The 20,652-nt window shown below is 32.8% G+C and overlaps 2 protein-coding genes across 2 annotated transcripts in view; one reads left to right on the top strand and one right to left on the bottom strand.

Moving 5' to 3' along the window:
* LOC133190462 (spindle assembly abnormal protein 6 homolog) overlaps positions 1-20,652 on the bottom strand; it is a 281,161-nt gene that overhangs the window by 30,885 nt on the left and 229,624 nt on the right. The gene's annotated exons all lie outside the window — the stretch shown is intronic.
* Positions 2,262-20,010, top strand: LOC133190466 (transmembrane protein 104-like). Its single transcript, XM_061326122.1, has 10 exons — positions 2,262-2,391; positions 5,352-5,473; positions 6,045-6,132; positions 10,047-10,152; positions 11,736-11,779; positions 11,937-11,967; positions 16,259-16,358; positions 16,670-16,787; positions 18,410-18,503; positions 18,640-20,010. The coding sequence occupies exons 1-10, from the start codon at positions 2,344-2,346 to the stop codon at positions 19,407-19,409; spliced, it is 1,521 nt and encodes a 506-aa protein (XP_061182106.1). The 5' UTR covers positions 2,262-2,343; the 3' UTR covers positions 19,410-20,010.

Here is a 20,652-nt window from a genome sequence, read left to right as displayed (position 1 = left end):
ACATATATGGATCAATATTTTTTGCTTAAAAAAATGATTTTCATTTGATTTGTTAACCTGTAATTAAAATTTGTCATATGTTTATTAATTTGACAATTGGTCTTTTTTTTTTACACAGAGACTTTATTATTATTAGACATAGTAGTAGCATATAAATAATAACAATACATTTAGTTGAGCTTTTTCAGATTCTTAGATTAAAAATTCATAGCTGGTGATAAAAATTGAGTTTAAAATATATCCCCCCCCTTTCAGCAACAAAAGTTTTGGTGTGAATAGGTGATACCTGTAAAAAAGGAATTTTTTAAATGTATTTTCAGTTTACATTAGTTTCTACAGTGAAATAGCAATTTTTACCAAAACAATCAAATTCAAAGAATTGTGGTCCCCCGCTTTCGGTGTTGTCTTAGTGGTTGGGATGCAATTATTTATGGCAAATTGTAAATGTCTTGTTTATATGTCCTGTCTTGTCTGTCCACCATACAAAAAAGAAAGAAATTTATTGAGTTAACAAAAGTTATGGCAAAGATTAAAGCTTCTCAAAACGGCAACAAACTTCAAGGTCATGAGGTCAAATATCCATAATACAATTCAAAAGGTCTTGTCACAAGTAAAGCACTTTTGAAAAAAAAGAGTCCTGTCTCTTCTGGAGCAAAAGTTATGGTCAAAGTTGACATTTCTGACAAGTAGGTCAAAATTCTAGGTCAAGGTCATGAGTCAAAAATTATATATCTTTCTAAAAGGTGTTGTCATTGGTAATGTACAGGTAAAATATAAAAGCCCTATCTTCTCTCATTCAAAAGTTACTACCAATGTAAAGACATTGAAAAAGACTATAGATTAAACTTTAAGTTCAAGGTCATTATATCAAAAGCCTGAGTATGTTTGGAAAAGCCTTGAGAGAGGTAATGCACATATCAAATATAAATGCCCTACCTTATCTCATTCAAAGGTTATCAGCAATAAATTTTTTTGAAAATTAGGTCAAACTTCAAGGTCATGGCGTTAAAAATCATAGTACATTCGGAAACGTCTTGTCATACATGAAAACCAGAGTACATTAGGAAAGCTCTTGAAAGAGGTAATGCACATGACAAATATAAATGCCCTATCTTCTCTCATTCAAAAGAAAATTAGGTCAAACTTCAGGGTCAAGGTCGTGGGGTTAAAATCATAGAAAATGTATATTTGGAAATGTCTTCACGCAGATAATGTACTTGTCAATTAGAAATGCCCTATCTTGTCTCTTTCAAATGTTAGCAGCAATGATATTTTTTTGCAAATTAGGTCAAACTTGAAGGTCAAGGCCATTGGATCTAATATTAGAGCATATTCGGAAACTTCTTGTCACAGAAAATGCACTCATCAGATAGGAAGGCCTTATCTTCATTCATTCTTAAGTTATCACCAATGATTTTTTTTTTGTTTTTTTTTTTTTTTGGTTTTGTTTTTTGTTTTGTTTTGTTTTGAAAATTAGGTCAAAATTCAAGGTTAAAGTCAAATGGTCAAAATTCATAGCATGATCAGAAACATCTTGTCACAGGTAATGCACATAAGTCAAATAAGAATACCCTATCTTCTCTCCTTCAAAAGTTATAATCAATCTTTTTTTTTTTTAAGTAGGTCAAACTTTGAGGTCAAGGTCACGGGGTCAATAACAATAGTCTATTTAGAAATGTCTTGTCACAGGTAATGTACATGTGAAATATGAAAGCCCTTTCTCTTCTGATTCAAAAGTTTTGAAAAGTTATGTTAATTTTTTTGAAAAGTAGGTCTAACTTGAAGGTCAATGTCAAGGGGTCGAACGTCAAAGTATATTTGAAAATTTCTTGTCACAGGTAACGTACAGGTGAAATACTCTTCTCATTTACCTTATGTTATAGTATAGAAGATATATTTTTTGTTTAAGAATTAAACTAGGGGTGTCTATGAATTAAAGGTTATGACCAATGTTAAAGTTTTTGTGACAGAATGACAGATGAATGAGATTAAATGTCCCCTCGCTTTCGCGAAAGCGAGGGACAATATTAGTGATGGCTATATTTTCCTTTGATTTTCCAAATAATTTGTTTTACCAAATAAATTAAATTTTATGAAAATTCATGTAAATATTTACCCGAATTTAAAACTTTTAAAAGAATATTCCAAATTGATTACTTTTTAAAAAATTGACCTGAAGTAGGTGGCGAAATACGCGGGTGACGAGACCCCTCAGTACTGTAGGTCACATGATAACAAAATGGAGAATTTATCAACAGCTGCCAGAGACAGAGTCAATTGGTTGTCACGATTGCGTTTTAACAAGTGAATTTGAGAATAAAGTAACTGGACAAAGGGGTCAAGATGGCAGGAAATACGTTAACAGAGGCTGGTGCTTCTTATTCGAAAGCGGTAAGATTGAGTTTTCACTTGATCATGATTTGATGTATTTTAATTAAGGACATTCGCAACGTATCTTACTTACTGATAATTTTTCAAGATATTCTTAATTTAAGATTATAATGCCATCAGATGTTCATAGACAAAAAATCAGCATGCATTACCAGGGGTTTTGAAAAGATATCATTTCATGAAAATTCTTGTATAATTTAAAGAAAAATATATACAAAAATTACTAAACATATATTCTAGATGTTTTGTTTATCAAAACTTGTTTAAGAAGAAGTGTACAACAGCATATAAAGACATTAAAATGTAGCAGACAGTTCCTTTAAGTATTGGAACTCTTCAACTCCAGAGAAAAATACAATAAAGTTCAAACTACGTTGCGTATGTCCTTAATTCGTTCCAAATTTCGAACCAAAGTAGCCTACATTTTCATTTTAATAGCGAGACAAATGTATTGTGTTCGTTCATTTAATTTGAAAAGTGTAATTTTTCCTATGAATAAAATTTAATAGGGAGATAAACATGTATTTAAATATTTAAGCTAGCTTCCTCATTAGGCCTATTTAATTAATATTCCTGCAATTTCCTCTAAAAGTTATAAATTAATCAACACATACATGATATGTTGTAAGTAACTTACCACTCCATATAAATTAACACTATTTTGTTTGTCATACGAAAAAATGCTAATTTAATATCAACATGATCATCATAAGCAAATATATTAAATTTGCCTCTTTTTTTTTTTTTGAATTTTTTATTTAGTTATCAACTTCATATCAACATAAGCAAATAATTAAATAAATATTTATTTCAAATACACAACTAATCAATTCCAAGTCCAAAACTCCCAGAGACATAAATAACAGAAATTAAATTTACAACTGTTAAAAATTACTGGTACTTGATATCTTGCAGGCAATTAAAATTCATTAATATGGAAACATCCTCAGGTTGCAGTGTAGATTCAAGTTTGTTCAAATACATTATGACCCCCTGGGGTAGGGTGGGGCCACAATGCACTTTATGAGTTTAACATATAAATGTATAGGAAAAAAACTCTAAAATCTTTTCTCAAGAACAGCAAAACCATGATTAATCACATTGATCATGTTGATATGGAAGAATCTTGAGGTTGTGTAGATTCAGGTTTGTTCAAATCATGACCCTGAGGGGTAGGGTTGGGCTATATCTATAAAGATCATGACACCTGGGGATAGGGTGGGGTCACAATAGGGATCAAAGTTTTACATTAAGTTTAAGGAATACATGTATATAATAGAAAAAAAAAACTGCTGATGAAGAACAGCAGGGCCATATTGACTCAGTTGAGCGTTGTGGCCCATGGGCCTCTTGTTTAGTATTATAATTCAATTCTCACACTGTTAAATAAATATCTTTAAAATTATAAAAGATTATGAGATAAAACCTTTTAAATTCCATCTGTAACTTATTTAGAAAGTTCACTTGTAGTCAGTTACTTTTAGTTAATACTGCAGCATGCAGGTCTGGTGTTCAATAGCCTGTATGTTGTGTTTATTTTTATTTTTAGACAACTTTCTGAATTAGACCTCTACATTAGAATATACCTTGGAAATATTTGTAAATTGAAAGGAACTAGAAATAAAAATAAGATTAACAAGACTTTACAAATTTATTACCAGTTTTACAGTTATAATACAATGTAAAAACCTACCGGTACTTTCCCCAACCCAAATACATGTATAAGTAATGGATATATGCCGAATACTGTTCTATATGTAAAATTATCAGACTGTTTGAGGCCCGTTAGGGCCGAAAACAGTCTGATAATTTTACATATAGAATTGTATGAGGCATATATCTTAATTAAAACATTGCCATTTAAATGTCCAAAAGTTACCCGGAGGAGTCCGATAATTACACAATAGCAGTTCAGGCATCAATAGTTTTCTACCTAAAACCATCTAATAAGTAGACAAAAGAAAAGAGAAAGTTTTTTTTTCTTTAGATTGTAAAACCAGTTAGTGAACTCTTGTTTCATTCATTCATTCAATGGCAGTCGTAGCAGGAACTATGGACAGTGGTCAGGTGATGAAGGATATTTTTTAATGATTCGGAATATTTTTTTTTATTAAGTGCATTTGACTTTGATACAGATACAGTGTTTCGATGATATCTTCAAAATGCATTCAAAGTAAAAGTGTGGATTTTTATCTAAAATTTTGATTGGATGATATGATGAAAATCTTGGGTTTTAAAAGTGCGGTCATTAGCGAACAAACCTCGTTAAATGAAGAGATTCGCAGACTGGATCTTTATCAGAAATGGATTTAAATTGGCTTATTCACAGTGCTGTATCGAAAACGCTTTGCAAAAACCGAATGGAAAGTATTACTTTTGAGAAAGGTTAAAACTCCAGTTTCATTCTTCTTGGATTTGCTATTTTTAACAACTTATTTTCCTCGCGTTCGCTTTCCCTGAATTTTTTCTCCGTAACTTTTTTTTTTGGTCTCTGGACATATTAAACCTTGATTTCACTCTAGTTGTTGTTTTTTAACTACTGTCTGATTTTGTTATCACTGCCGTCCGATAATATATTATTGGACTGTGAATTATTATTATCGGACGGCTACAGGTAAATTTTTAGACTGAAAGAACAAAGGCATGACGTCACAGCAATGTTTTAATTGAACTTAAAGTAACAGAATATGAGGGACTAAGCAGAGAAAACAAAGGGGAGATCCCAGTATATGAAGAAAGTGTAACTAGCAAAGCCAGCTGTCTCCCTCTCCAATCTAGTCATGTAGCTTTATATAGAAATGAGAACAAAAGCATCTGTCAAAGAACTTCTTGGCCAAAAGATGAAAGAGGGCATTTCCAATTTTAAAATGGAAAATTTACATTGGGATGTAAATGAAATAATTAAGAAAAAAAAATTGATGGAAACAAAATTAATTTTATTTGGTCATCTTTAATTGCAGGTTGGGTTTGTGTATCTATTTAATCTGATTGTGGGTACAGGAGCACTAACAATGCCACTGGCTTTCCAGAATGCTGGATGGTTGCTGAGTCTGGTCATCATTGTATTGCTGGCAGGATTCAGGTGGGCCTGTTGAACTCTTTGATATATTGAAATCACTTTGGATCATCATATCTGTCTCTTGAAAAGTAGTGGGTATAAAGTGATTTGGGTGTCCTTAGGTCCGTATGTTTCACATGAATGCAATTCAATGAAACTCCCAAACTCTTTATTACATATTGGCAATGTGCATCTCCTGTTTTACATTTATGTTATAGATATATATTGTACACAGAGTAGGGTTGTGCTACGAACAGAATTTTTTCTTTATCTTGATTGAAACAACTGCTTTAGGGTTTAGGGTTTTGGAGTTTTCAAAACCTCTGTTACCCATTCTGTTGTTAATTGATCCAGCTTAATATGCAGTTCTATGTTGTAGACTCTTTTGTCTATGAATATACATCACCATTTCACAAAGTAACTTTCTCTCTCCCAGTGTTTGCTTTTAGTATACTGGTATACTAGTAGAGCACTGGAGTCAGATAAATGATTTTAATTTCAGATTGATATGTGTTTACATAGTTTATATATGAATTGCACAGAATTAGTAAATTTATCCTTTAACAAACAATTATTCCGGTTTTATATTTTGTAGCTACATGACGGTAACGTTTGTACTGGAGACTATGGCTACAGCCAATGCTACCCTTTTTCTGCATAAAAAAGCTGATATTGTTTATAAAGTGAGTTATTAAAACTTCTTTCAACAAGACGAGTGGGACATAAGTGACTCATTTAATTAGGAACTTGTGATTTAAAGTAGCACAGTACTTGTATTGTGAGGGCAATAACATTCTAGCTAGGTCATTTCTCGTAGTCAAATATTTTAAAATCATTCACACTGTTGCAATAATCATCATGAGGATATGAACTGAAATTAATCACCAAGCTATGAAAAAAAAGTGCATGTTTTAAATTGTAAGTTTCTCATATAAGGTCATTGTTAATCTCAACTCAGATCATCTTTGCAAGTCACAGGTTTAACCAAGATCCACTTTTATAAAACATCTAATGAGGAGAAAATTGATGTAAGCTCCATAGGGTTACTGACATTTTATGAGAAGATCACAGTTTTAAATGTCACCAAATCATTAAGATTTTGATTTAGTCATATAAGATTTAATGAAGCTTTACGTAGAAAAAATTGTGGTCGCCCACTCTTATTGGTTGGGATGCAGTTATTTATGACATACTGTAATTGTCTTATCTGTGTGTCTTGTCTGTCTATCATACAAAAATGATTTGAATTTTTGAATTATTAAATGTTACAGGCAAGATTAAGGTTTCTAAAAACTGCATCAAACTTCTTGGTCATGAGGTCAAATACGTACATTCCAAAAGGTCCTGTTATTTATTAAACATGTGAAAAAAATATGAAAGACCTATCTCTTCTGGTGCAAAAGTTTTGACAAAGTTGAAATTTTTGACAAGTAAGCCAAATGTCTAGGTCAAGGTCATGAGATCAAAATGATGCAAAAGTTATAACCAATGTGAACTATTTTTAAAAGTAGGTTAAATTTAAAGTTTAAAGTAATGAGGTTAAAAAACTAAAGTATATACTTAAAAAAGTTTTGTCATAGGTAATGCACATTGAAATGAGAAAGCCCTTGGTCAAAACTTTTGAATGAAAGAAGATATGTTTAAAAAATTGTGACAGACGGACAGATGAATGATGAATATCACACATATGTGTGATATATGTGGGGGACAATAATTCAAATTATCTTGATTTTTAGCTCACCTCAACAAAGTTGAGGGAGCTTATGTGATACCCTCGACATCAGCATCCCAGGTTAACTTGTTTTTAAAGCAGATTTCTTTTCAAGTACCTCTATGCCCTATATTGATCAGAGATGAATGGTGACCAAACTTAAAAATAGATGTATCGATGCACACTAGTGGACTTGCTTTGGATGCTTGGTCTGACCTACATTTTATGGATAAATGACCAGGTGAAAGTTTTTGGTACAGGTCTGTTATTTAGAAATTAAAAAGGCCCACCTGAACCAAACTTCTTTATATATGATGCATCAAGGGATGCACACTACCAGACTTGCTTTGGATGTTGGATTTGACTTACATTTTACATATGAGTGACCAGGTGAAAGTTATTCAAGTAGGCTCATTCAATTTTAACTTCAAGCCCTGTCTGGACCAGACTTGCATGGATGATGCATCTAGGGATGCACGCTATCAGAGTTGCTTCAGATGCTGGATTTGACCTACATTTTCAGGATGAGTGACCAACAGAACTTGTATTTTTTTGAGCAAGTGCATTCCGAAGTATTAACTATAAGGTTTATCTGGACCAAACATGTTCCGATGATGCATTAAGGGATGTAAACTACCAGACTTGCTTTGGATCTGACCTGCATTTTCTAAATGAGTGACAAGGTTTAAGTTTTAAGAGCAAGTCCATTCCCAAGTAACTGTAAGCCCTACCTGAACCAAACTTGCATAAATGTTGCTTCTAGGATGCACACTAATAGATTATTTGTTTAATGTGGGACTTTTCCTTATAAAAGATAGCATCCATTGAGCTAAGCTATATGTATCTTTGATTACCTGTATTAAGCTTTTTAGAGGGAATAGAACTGGCATATACCAGTATCTGTTATAATAATTTTCAAAGATTCTTAATTAAAAATGAATGCATTTTGAAACTACATGTAATGTCAGAACTGTTAGTTCAAGCATTTACAAGGCAAAATTCCAGTATTCTATTTATCTATCACTACACTAAATCATTAAAGATAAAGATTTATTTGAAATATGAATAAAGCAGTTTTGACAACTCAAGTGCACTGTAAAGCAAGAAAAGAACTGCAAAATGTAAGTGCAGGAAAAACAAAGGTTGTGTCTTTCACATGGTTGTTATCGTCAATGTCAACGATGTCAAGGTCACATGTTTTAGTGAGCTTTTCTGATCACCCGTTGTCCGTCGTCCGTCCGTCTGTCCGTCGGTCTGTCCGTCCGTCTGTAAACTTTTCACATTTTCAACTTCTTCTCAAGGATCACTGGGCCAATTTTAACCAAACTTGGTACAAAGTATCCTTGGGGGAAGGGGAGTTTAAATTGTTAAAATAAAGGGCCAAGTCCCCTTACAAGGGGAGATAATCAAGAAAAGACAAAAATAGGGTGGGGTCATAAAAAAATCTTCTTCTCAAGAACCACTGGGCCAGAAAAGCTGAAACTTATATGAAAGCATCCTGGGATAGAGTAGATTCTAAATTGTTAAAATCATGACCCCCGGGGGTAGGGCGGGGCCACAATAGGGAATCCAAGTTTTACATTGAAATATATAGGAAAAATCTTTAAAAATCTTCTTCTCAAGAACCACTGAGCCAGAAAAGCTGAAACTTATGTGGAAGCATCCTGGGGTAGTGTAGATTCTAAATTGTTCAAATCATGACCCCCAGGGGTAGGGCGGGGCCACAATAGGGAATACAAGTTTTACATTGAAATATGTAGGAAAAATCTTTAAAAATCTTCTTCTCAAGAACCACTGAGCCAGAAAAGCTGAAACTTATGTGGGAGCATCCTGGGGTAGTGTAGATTCTAAATTGTTCAAATCATGACCCCCGGGGGTAGGGCGGGGCCACAATAGGGAATCCAAGTTTTACATTGAAATATATAGGAAAAATCTTTAAAAATCTTCTTCTCAAGAACCACTGAGCCAGAAAAGCTGAAACTTATGTGGAAGCATCCTGGGGTAGTGTAGATTCTAAATTGTTCAAATCATGACCCCCGGGGGTAGGGTGAGGCCACAATAGGGAATCCAAGTTTTACATTGAAATATATAGGAAAAATCTTTAAAAATCTTCTTCTCAAGAACCACTGAACCAGAAAAGCTGAAACTTATGTGGAAGCATCCTCAAGTAGTGTATACTCTAAATTGTTCAAATCATGACCCCGGGGATGGGGGGGGGGGGGGGGGCACAATAGGGAATCCAAGTTTTACATTGAAATATATAGGAAAAATCTTGAAAAATCTTCTCAAGAACCACTGAACCAGAAAAACTTAAACTTATGTGGAAGCATCCTGGGGTAGTGTAGATTCTAAATTGTTCAAATCATGGCCCCTGGGGGTAGGGCGGGGCCACAATAGGTATTACAAGGGGGGAAGTCTGGTAATGAACAGTATGGCCAAAGTTACTCAGGTGAGCGATGTGGCCCATGGGCCTCTTGTTTTTTTTATTTTTAGCATGAAACTTGTAAGCAACATTGAATTGAAGCAAGCAAATGTGAGGAATAAGTTCTGATCATCTTTTTTGAAGATTGTATCAAAATTCTCAATCATCCGACATTTATGTCTATGGAATTGACACGATGGTAACTTCTTCAACTTTTCTGTGCATGCGTACAGTAAAGAGGAAGAAGTGAAGCAATATTTTTGTGTTGGGGCAGACAAAAATTATTTTTACTATATTTTTCTCCATAAAAGTAAATTTTTTAGGTTCTGAAACTTGTAATTTTCTGAAACCTCATACTTTCAAGAATTAAACAAAAGTTGCATGTATCATGCAAAAATTCTACTCTTGTTGATTTTTCCATCTCAGTGTCTCTTTAAAAAGACATTTTTTTCTCTTGGAAATAGAGAACAGAGTCTGTTCGAGCTAACATTGGAGACTCTGCAGAAATTGCATCAGATGCAGACATTTTCCAGGATGAGAGAAGCCCTCTGCTGAAGAGTGATGAAAAAGGTGTGTATAAAGAAGAGAAAAGTTTGTAAAACTAATTAGGGCCCCGCAGCATTTGAGTGTGCCCTGTAGTAATCACTGTCTGTCAGTTCGGCTGTCCACAATTTTTCTGTTTTTTCCTAATAACTTTTCTCATAATTGTACTAAATTGTTCAGATATGGTACATGTTTGTTGTTTTAGTAGGCATTAAGACATGATTCATAACTTTGTAAGAATGAATGTGCAAAGAGAGATATTAAGTATTTAGTAGAAAATTATATTTTTCAAATTAGCTTCCATAGGATTACCGTAGTTATCTGGCCTGCTGCAGAAGATCCAGAGCCTAATCTTTATCTGTCATATATATATATATATATATATATATATATATATATATATATATATATATATATATATATATATATATATATAATATCCCTGATAACTGGTCAGTTTTCTGAAACTGATTTCTCTTTATTTAGAATTCTTTTGTGATTCTGATTTATTCACTAAATCAGCTTAAATTTTTTGAAATTTGTTAAAGATCATATGTCATATGTGAAAATATTTCTTGTCTTGATCATTATCATTTTTCAGCCATAATGCCCATAGTCAGTGTCTGCATGATGCAGCTTTGTAAATAATTTCAAATAATTTCTTTTTCATGACAGCTGTCAAATGCATGTTGTCTTGCTTTCCAGATAAAACTGTTGACCAGAGTAAGTTTAATACATTATGTAGATGTATAATTAGCAAGAAAAAACCCTCAAAGTGTTTCTTCTGAATGCAGAAGTTTTGGGTACATATTGCTATTTTCTTATTGGATAATCAGAAAAAAAGTAGTTTTCTTGTAGTTTTCTTCTTAATCAAGAAATGATACAATCCAACATTTTAAAAAATATAAATGAATTTATTGCATAAATATCATTGATAATAGTAGAGGTTGAAATGACAGCTCAGAGGTTGAAAAAATGTCTACATTTAATCGGTAATGTCACATTAGACAAATAATGTTTAAACTAATTAATTTTCTTGTAAGATTTTCACTGTTACATTTGTACATTACACTTTTACAGATTTGTTGCATAAAGGAAAATTTTTGCAAGTTTCAGCTTTTAATAATTTAAGCTTCCCTGGTATACTAGTTTACTCAAATAAAACACCCATTTGTACCGAAAATAATTTTAACAATATTTTGTTTTATTAAAAAGGTATTTATTCATATATTTATGTAATATTTCTTTCATGTAACAACTAAAAGGTAATTTCCCTCAAAATAATGATTAATGTGAATGCGGTGAATTATTTTTGTAAATCAATCCAGGAAACATATTTTAAATTCCTAAGAGGAAGGCATTGGGGAAACATTATTTAAGTAGCCTTTTAAAATATGGGGAAACATTGTTTAATTAGCCTTTTAAAATACTTGAAGTGACAGAAACAATTTTAAAAATTTATGCATTTTATGTAATTTGAATGTCAAAAACCATAGAACCATGCATTAATTGGACCTTGATTTATAATCAACAGCTGGAATTATATCCTTGATTTCGTTAATATGGCAAAACTGATAATCAAAAATCAATTTTCATTATTTATATTGTAGATTACAGAGATGATATATTTGATATCAAAGAGAGGGTGGAGTTGGTAAGTTTATTCCTCACGTGATAAAAATGTACTTAATACATGTATGTGCATGCAGAAAAATATTTTGTGTATTTATGTAGTTATCTAGCATGAATGCATTTGTAAAATATGACATAAATAAATTTCTGCCATCTAATTTTCATTTTCTTAATTTCAGGGGAAACTGGCAGAGCTGTTTTTTAATAAATGTATGTATCTTCTGGGTTTAATGTAAACATAGATACTTACGCTTTTATTTATATTATTCAAATTAGTGGCAGAATCAATATGCAATACCAAATGTTAATGCTGAAAAAATATGCATGAAGGCATTAGAGTGTAGTGGATATAGTGTAACTCTGTATAAATTTCCCCCATTTCCATTAACAGTGAGTAGATTTAAATACAGTCTGCTGTTGAAATTTTAGTATTTTGAACATCGAACTGTACAAGGATCCAAAAGTTCATAGAATTTCTTACTAAAATTTATTGTGATGTGACTAAAGCAAACAATAGACATATTTATAAAATAGAGCCATTGTGCAACAATACTGGAAAATTTCACCACATTCCAATTACCATTAAGGTCACACAAGCTTTCTTAACATGGACAGTTGTAAAATCCGGGGGAGTCTTCAACGTAATGTCAGGTTAGGTATGTCATGTTACGTTTTAGGAGCATCTCATCCTTAAGTTCAAATCGACTTAGAAATTCTACAAAACACTGCATTCTTTTCTCCATTTCTGCTCTTGAGAAAAGCCCATCTTGCACCCACTTTCTTCATATTACGATCTTTTTTCAAAACATGCTCCATTGTTCCATATGATGTTCCGATTTCAGTAGCAATGTCAAGCACAGTTCATCGGCTGTCCACATCTATTAACACTCAATTTGTCTATGAGGAAAAAATGACCCTCCAAAAGGCAGCCACATTTCAATGTTGTCTAACGATGTCATGATGAATAACAAATCATCAGTTTGAAAAACTAAATATCCAGTAAAATTGATAAAACTTTCACACAAAGATTTATAAGAGTTCAAGCAATCATAATTATGCATCATTATTGTTTCATATACCACTTAATTAATGCATTTTTTTCTCACAGTGAGTATTAAGAATTGAAATGATAATGAATAAATAAATGTCTCCCATGAATTTTCAAACATCTGTTACTATGGCAGCTGTCAAAGTGTTATTTTCATGAATACATTGTATTTAAAATATTTTTTATTAAGAAAAATTCAACAAGCGTACATAAGTTCATCTGTAATTTTCAAGCACTTCCACTAATAAATAGATAAAATATTTAAAAAATTCCATGAACTTTGGATCAACCCTCGTACATTGATATTATGAATATGTCAAAATGAGTCTGCAATTCTCATTTTAGTATAAATCTGAGTCTCAACTAGTACTATATCCTGAGCAAATAGATGTCTCAATTTCATTTTCTTACCACTGCAGCCTTGATCTCATCATTCTCCTTTTTTCTATTGAAAAGACAATTTTCAATTATCTTGATCCATTGATAATTGTAAGAGAGAGAGAGAGTAGTTGCTCCCCTCCCCCCTAATATAAAGTTGTACTAAAGTGATAAACATGCATTACACATAGTGGAAGCACATCAAAATTGAATAATTGTTTGTTTTTTTTTTAGGTCACCTTAGTCACTCACATTGCTATCTGTTTTTGTCCATTGTCCTTAGTCCTCCATAAACTTTTGATCATTTTCAGCTTCAATTTAATTTCTGGAACTGCTGAACCATTTTAAATATTTTTTTCATATAGCTTCATAGGGCCAAACCAACAAATGTATTCTTCAAAAACCTTCCTCTTTTCTCTTTGACATCAGTCAGACTGTTAACATGATTGTTTTGTTTGTTTGTTTGTTTATTGCTTAACGTCCCTCTCGAGAATTTTTCACTCATATGGAGATGCCACCACTTGCATGGATAGCTACAAATTTTGACCTATAATCGGCACTCAGGGCCATTGAGCAGTAAGGGATTCTTTTTCGTGCCAGCACCTACTGTGACACAGGACCTCAGTTTATACGGTCTCATCCAAAGGACCAGTCTCCACGTCCCACAGTGGGATTTGAACCTGCAACTCCTTACTCCGCGACTCTAGAGCAAACGCTCTAACCACTGCGCCAAGTGGGTGACGTTAACATGATTGTAATTAGCAATGAACTCTCTACCAAAATCATGAAATTCATGGCCCCTGGGTTCAGGGTTCAGGCTCCAAGGTGGGACTAAGTTGGTCATGTACTGCAAATGCATTTCTTATAAAATTTTGTTTCCTTATGAATATCTAGCAGGCAAACTGTTCTGCATTATTTTTATAGATGAGTACTCATCCTTTTACCCAAAGTGTGAAAATTATACTCTTTGGTCCATGGTTTAGGCCCTAGGGTGGGCCTGTATTGAAAATATATCTTGTATGGAAGATATAATATACACTGTATACCGGTATTTAAAAATCTTCTCTACTCATGGGCATTTAGCAGGCTAACTGTTTACAAGATTTTAATAAACACAGCCCTCAATTAAAATTGTGAAATTCAGTAGTTCAACCAGGTCCCAGGATGGTCATTTATTGAAATATAGTACACCTTGAAAATCTTATTTATCAAGGATGGGTTTGGGAGGGAGGGGGGCTAAGATGGTCATATACTGAAATTGATTATACCGTATTTCTTACCCTCTTTACTCCGGGACTTCTTAGAGACAAGCTGCATAAATATGATAATGATTATAAAGATTTAAGTCCTCAACAAATGGTAAAATTTTTGTTGCATAAGTCCAGTCCATTTCCAGAAGGGGCCAAAGAGATCAGCCTGAGAAACTCATGATACTCAGGTGACTGTGAAGGCCCATGGGCCTCTTGTCATTGGAAAGTACTATTCTTGGAAATGTTTAATTTGTAAGAAAACAATGATTCATTAAAACATGTTTATATAGTGAACACAGATATAGTGAATTTATGCCATTATTGTAGACTTATAATTTCACCCAGAACAAGAAAAAACTGGATACATGAACCATTATCATGAATTTGGGATACATGTATAATAAAGAAATTTAGCTTCCCTGGTGTTCATCATTAATTATGATTTCCTTATTTTGATTCTTATCTGGAGTTGAAGAATTTTAAGCTGACTTGAATGTTTTTATGCCCCGCCATGAATATGGCTGGGGCATATAGTGTTTGTCATGTCCATCTTCCATCCTTCCGTCTGTCCTTCCGTCACACTTTGCGTTTAGCTCTGTTCAAAGTTCAGTTTCAAAGAAACTATCCAAGATATTTTTATCAAACTTCATATGCTGATAGATGTTGATGAGAGCTGTGCAACTGCATCAACATTTTTTGACCTTGACCTTTCATTTGACCTTGACCTCACTTTTCTTAAATTAGTGTTTAGCTCAGTTTTAAAGAAACCATTCAAGATAGTGTAATCAAACTTCATAAGTTGATACATACTGATGTAAGCTATTCAACTGCATCAACATTTTTTGAACTTGACCATTCCTTTGACCTTGACCTCACTTTTCTTAAATTAGTGTTTAGCTCAGTTTTAATGAAATCATTCAAGATATTTTTATCAAACTTCATATGCTGATACATACTGATGAGAGCTATTCAACTGCATCAATATTTTTTGACCTTGACCTTTCCTTTGACCTTTTGACCTCACTTTTCTTAAATTGGTGTTTAGCTCAGTTTTAAAGAAACCATTCAATACAGTGTTATCAAACTTCACATGCTGATACATACTGATGAAAGCTATTCAACTGCATCAACATTTTTTTACCTTTCCTTTGACCTTGACCTCTATTTTCTTTAATTAGTGTCAAACGTCATATGCTGTTACATACTGATGTAAACTATTCAACTGCATCAACATTTTTGACCTTGACCTTTCCTTTGACCTTGACCTCACTTTTCTCAATTTGTGTTTCAGTTTTAAAGAAACCATTCATAATATTTTTATCAAACTTCATATGCTTATACATACTGATGTAACCTTTTCAACTGCATCAACATTTTTTGACCTTTCCTTTGACCTTAACTTCATTTATTTTAAATTAATGTTTAGCTCAGTTTTAAATAAACCATTCAAAATATTTTTATCAAACTTGTATATGCTGATACGTATTTGTGAGATTGAAGTATTCAACTGCATCAAAAACATTTGACCTTGAACTTTCCTGTGACCTTGACCTCACTTTTCTTAGATTTGCATTTTGCTTAATTTTAAAGAAACCATTTAAGATATATTTATGTAAGTTTATGCACTTATACATAATTTGGCGAGATTTTATCATCTATATCCTTCTTTTTAGATTTCAATTTCAATTTTGAAGAAACTATTCAAGATATTCTCATCAAATTTCATACACTAATACAAATTTTCATGTTGCATTACTAATATACCCTCGGCGGGGCATTCATGTCCTATGGACATATTTCTAGTTTATTTTTTTACTTTTTACAGTTGGTGTTATCTTGTTCTACCTCTGCATGGTGATATATCTGTATGGTGATCTCTCTATTTATGCTGTTGCTGTTCCTAAGTCACTCAGGGATGTTATATGGTAAATTTTACAGGATGCAGAAAACTTTTTAAGAGTATAACATTGCAGCAAAACAGTCTGACAAATTTCGGCTGAATTTTGAAATACAGTTGAACTTCTGTATCTCGAACACTGATATCTCAAATACTATGGCTATGTCGTCCCAACCACATATTCCTTAAAAATTTTACCTTGAATATCTTGAAATATTCCTCGGATGTCTTGAAGTATTTTCTTGGTCCCATCAAGGTTGAGATAATGAGGTTTGACTGTATGAATTTTTGAAATGTAGGAAGAGTGAAAGTCCTCATGCTGATAATAACCTTTTTCAGTACATACAAACACAATGAAAGTGAAAATGTCTCCTGCTCAAGTTTGAACTTGGTAAACTCAGACCCCTGCTGGGAGAGCTCTAGTCTAGACAGAACATCTGTTTACAGAATAATGGTGGTAAGTACACAGATTTTTAGCTTTTAGCTCACCTGAGCCAAAGGCTCAACTGATATTTTTTGATCAAAGTTTGTGCATCATCTGTTAACTTTTTACATTTCCATTCTTCTCTCAAGGCACTGGGACTTTTCCGTTGAATTTTGGAACATAGCATTTATTGGTGAAGGGGGTTCAAATCGAAGGGCCAAGCCAATTTTCAAGGGGGAGATTATATATTACATGTAGCTTCAAAACTGTAGCATTATGGTTTTATATTTTAGTCTTTGACCATAATGCTACAGATCTCGTAATGCAAATAAAGTACAATTTACGGCACAAAATTTTCTGCGCAAGGTTATGTACTTCTCCACTTTCCAGCATTGGTTAATCAATGACCTTTCATTCCTGAATTCTAGACATATTCTATTACCAACCTGTATATTTTATCCACCTCCTAACCCTTTATAGTCACTACCTGAGTCAATGCAGCCCTTCCATTCTTAATAGGAAGATTGTTAAAGAATTTTCATGTTTATCCCAATGAAAAACTTTCAACTCCTTTTTTGATTTGAATAGATGGGCTGCAGGCTTTGCCTATATAAGCCCTCTCTCATTATTGGCCCCATTTTTGTGTCAAGGGCAAAGATTTAACCAAACTTGAATCTGCATTGTATGGGAATGGTTGTACAAAATCCAATATGAACGTGTATCAATATATATCAATATGAATACTAATGGCCCTGCTGTTCTTGAGAAGATTTCTAGAGATTTCCACGTACATATACTTATGATAATTTTTACATTGATTTAAACATGGATCCACCCTGACTTCAGAGGCCATGATTTAATCAGATTTGAATCTTTCTACATGATGGTCTTTGCATTTCAATATGACCTGTTATAAAATGTCAAACAAAATTTTGGGTATCTCTTTAAAAAGGAATTGTTTGAAATACATGTATATTTTTCTGGAAACTTAAGAGTAGAATCATGAAAGATCACACAATTTTAAATATAAAGAGATTGCTATTGTTCAGAAAGAGAAGGGCACAATTTTTGTCAGTATTATTTTGCACAACAATGTACCATATACTTAAGGTGTTTCATCCTCACAACATCAGGGGTTCTGACTCAACATGTTGCTGTGGGACCCCTGACAAATTTCATTCACTTTATTTGGACTTGGTTTTCTCATTGAGAAGCGCCAATGAAATTGAAGTAGACAGATAATGGAAACAGAAAGGAATCAGTTGACACATAAAATGCATGTGTTATCACCAAAAGGCATTTCGCGTTGCGCAGTTGACGTGTTTTCGTCATGCTCGAATCACCTTAATGTGTTTGGTTGACAGATTAGAAAAACAATCAAGATTTGTAATTTTCCCAAAAGACGTCACTACAGTCCGCCCACAAGATATCAAATGAAAATTGTCGGGGGTCCAACGGCAATGTATTGACTCAGGACCCCTGATTTTGTGAGGATGTAGGTTTTTTTTTAATTCACGATTTATGTTTAAAATCACAGGCACTAGTCAATGACATGTTATTGTGATACATGTGTAATGGAGATAGAATTTTAACTCAGAAACAGATGCCTATGTTTAAAGTGTAAATTTAAATGACTGTATATTAATTTCTTTAAGGCTGTGTTTGCCATCACTCTGGGTCCTTTCACTTTCTTCAATGTCCAGAAAACCAAGTACCTCCAACTTTTTACCACTGTAACAAGGTGGTTAGGTAAGAAAAAGTAAAATTTCTTAATGCATTGTGAATAAAATACTAATAGAAACAAATTAGAAATAAAGTGCATTGTAATTAGAAAATTGAATAGAGATATATTTAATTTGTAATATATTTTATTTTTTTATTTCAGCATTCATGATCATGATTGTATTAACCATCATCAGGCTGGCCAACAAAAAAGGCAAAGGACACCCCGCAGTTGCGGATTTTGAAGGAATTCCAAATTTATTCGGAGTGTGTGTTTACTCGTTCATGTGTCATCACTCACTTCCTTCCCTTGTGACACCAATCAAAAACAAGAAGAACCTCTTTATCATGATTTTCTTTGACTTTATTTTAATTCTATCGTTTTATTCCTTAGTTTCCTTTACTGGAGCCTTTGCGTTTCATGAACCAAAAGATATTTATACTTTAAGTTTTATCCCTGATGCGTGTGATGCTAAAGAACCAATAACTAATTCAGCAGTGTTACAATATTATTTAGCTCTCTTCCCTGTTTTTACATTAAGCACTAGTTTTCCTATCATATCCATAACACTAAGAAACAATCTGAAAACTATGTTTTACAAAGAAGGTCGACCATTTTCTTGGTTTGTTGACAGAATTGTCTTCCCCTTAGCAGCCATTACTCTCCCCTTCATTATTGCCTTGGCAACTGATGAGGTTGAGTTCCTGGTTGGGATCACAGGGTCATATGCCGGAGCAGGAATCCAGTATGTCATTCCAGCTACATTGGTTTTGATCTCTAGAAGAGCAGTTAAGTCTGATCCATCTGTCTCCACTTTAAACAACAGATTTACCTCCCCTTTTAAGCATACTTTCTGGGTCATTCTAGTAATTGTATGGTCTGTTGTTGCTATGGCTTTTGTAACTGTTAATCACATCATAACTAGGAAATAATGATGTTACTTTTAGGTTTATTTAGTGCTTAGTTAGTATTTATTTCTGAAGTGCTGATTTTTTTACCACAAGGAAGGCACATACATTGCACTGTATTCATTTTGTCTAACCAATTAAAAAGAATATTTCTGCAGTCATTAATTTTTGTGATATTTTGCAGTTCAGTAGGAAGGTGTTACCCTGCTCCTGCAATGCAATTTTTAGATTTTTTTAAAAAATGTTTCTCTTGGGAGCATGTTATAAGTGTCCTAAGTTATAGATGAGATTATTTTGAATCATTCATGACTTCTTGTTGTTTTAAAACAGTGCAATAAATCCTCATTGCTGTTGATGTTTAAATTCTTTTAAAAATTTTGATCTGAATTTTCTATTGTTGATTTCATATAAATTGGGTAGTACATGTACAAACATTGTCAATATTTTCTTTTTACGCATCAAGATTTACTTTATAACTGTAAGGTACATCTAAGTTTTTGGACTGATCATGTCAATGAGTATGTATAAACTTAAAAAAAATTTAATTCAAATGTTTTAAAAAAAATTTTGTTTTATGTGCGATGTTTATATAAGAAATACATGTATGAACTTCATTTTTCTTTTTTATGAACATATCACAAAATTGGCTGGATATTGTTAATTTCTTGAAATTTATGTCTGTACTTGTAAGTTCTGTTTTAAATATTGCAATTGAAAGTCTGTGATATACATGTATGTGTAACTTGTTTCTGATCTAAACTTTACATGTATGTATGTTGTTGATTGGTTTTTATTGGGTGCTCAACTCACATCAAATAGCTTAAAATCGAGTATCTGGAAAACAATTCTCTTTGCAAAGCACACCTATCCATAATAGTGCAAAAAGTTCCATTCAGTTATAGAATACTATTTTTTCCTTCATTTTTGAAACATGAAAATAACAGTTCAAAAATTATCCATGGAGCTTTATGTTAAAATTTACAGAAATGCAAAAGTCCTTAAAAGTGATTGTTTTCCTAATAGCTTAGGGTCACTTTCAAAGGCAGCTAAAACTTGTTATTTATATTAATTTCACTTAATGTAGATGACCAAATTTGAAACACCCTTATTTTCATGGGATAGTCACGTGACATTAATAAGCGAGAAATAATTTTCACAAATTTTGGTTAAGTGAGCTTTTCTGATCAAAATTTGTACATTGTTTGTTGTCATCAGCAGTGGCATCATCATAAACTTTTCATATTTTCACCTTCTTCAGAACCACTGG

Source organism: Saccostrea echinata, unplaced genomic scaffold, assembly GCF_033153115.1.
Source record: "Saccostrea echinata isolate AGI-Se365-2 ecotype Australia unplaced genomic scaffold, CSIRO_AGI_Sech_v1 ptg000022l, whole genome shotgun sequence".
Taxonomy (NCBI): domain Eukaryota; kingdom Metazoa; phylum Mollusca; class Bivalvia; order Ostreida; family Ostreidae; genus Saccostrea; species Saccostrea echinata.
The sequence above is the reverse complement of the archived record's forward strand: the minus strand, read 5'-3'. Positions and strand labels throughout refer to the sequence as shown.

What these genes read in the sequence shown, in the direction of transcription:
- LOC133190466 (XM_061326122.1), top strand. Translation starts at nt 2,344, where the DNA reads ATGGCAGGAAATACGTTAACAGAGGCTGGTGCTTCTTATTCGAAAGCG. An exon ending in GTATTGCTGGCAGGATTCAG is followed by an intron (nt 5,474 to 6,044) that starts GTGGGCCTGTTG and finishes TATATTTTGTAG; the next exon opens with CTACATGACGGTAACGTTTG. An exon ending in GCTGAAGAGTGATGAAAAAG is followed by an intron (nt 10,153 to 11,735) that starts GTGTGTATAAAG and finishes TTTATATTGTAG; the next exon opens with ATTACAGAGATGATATATTT.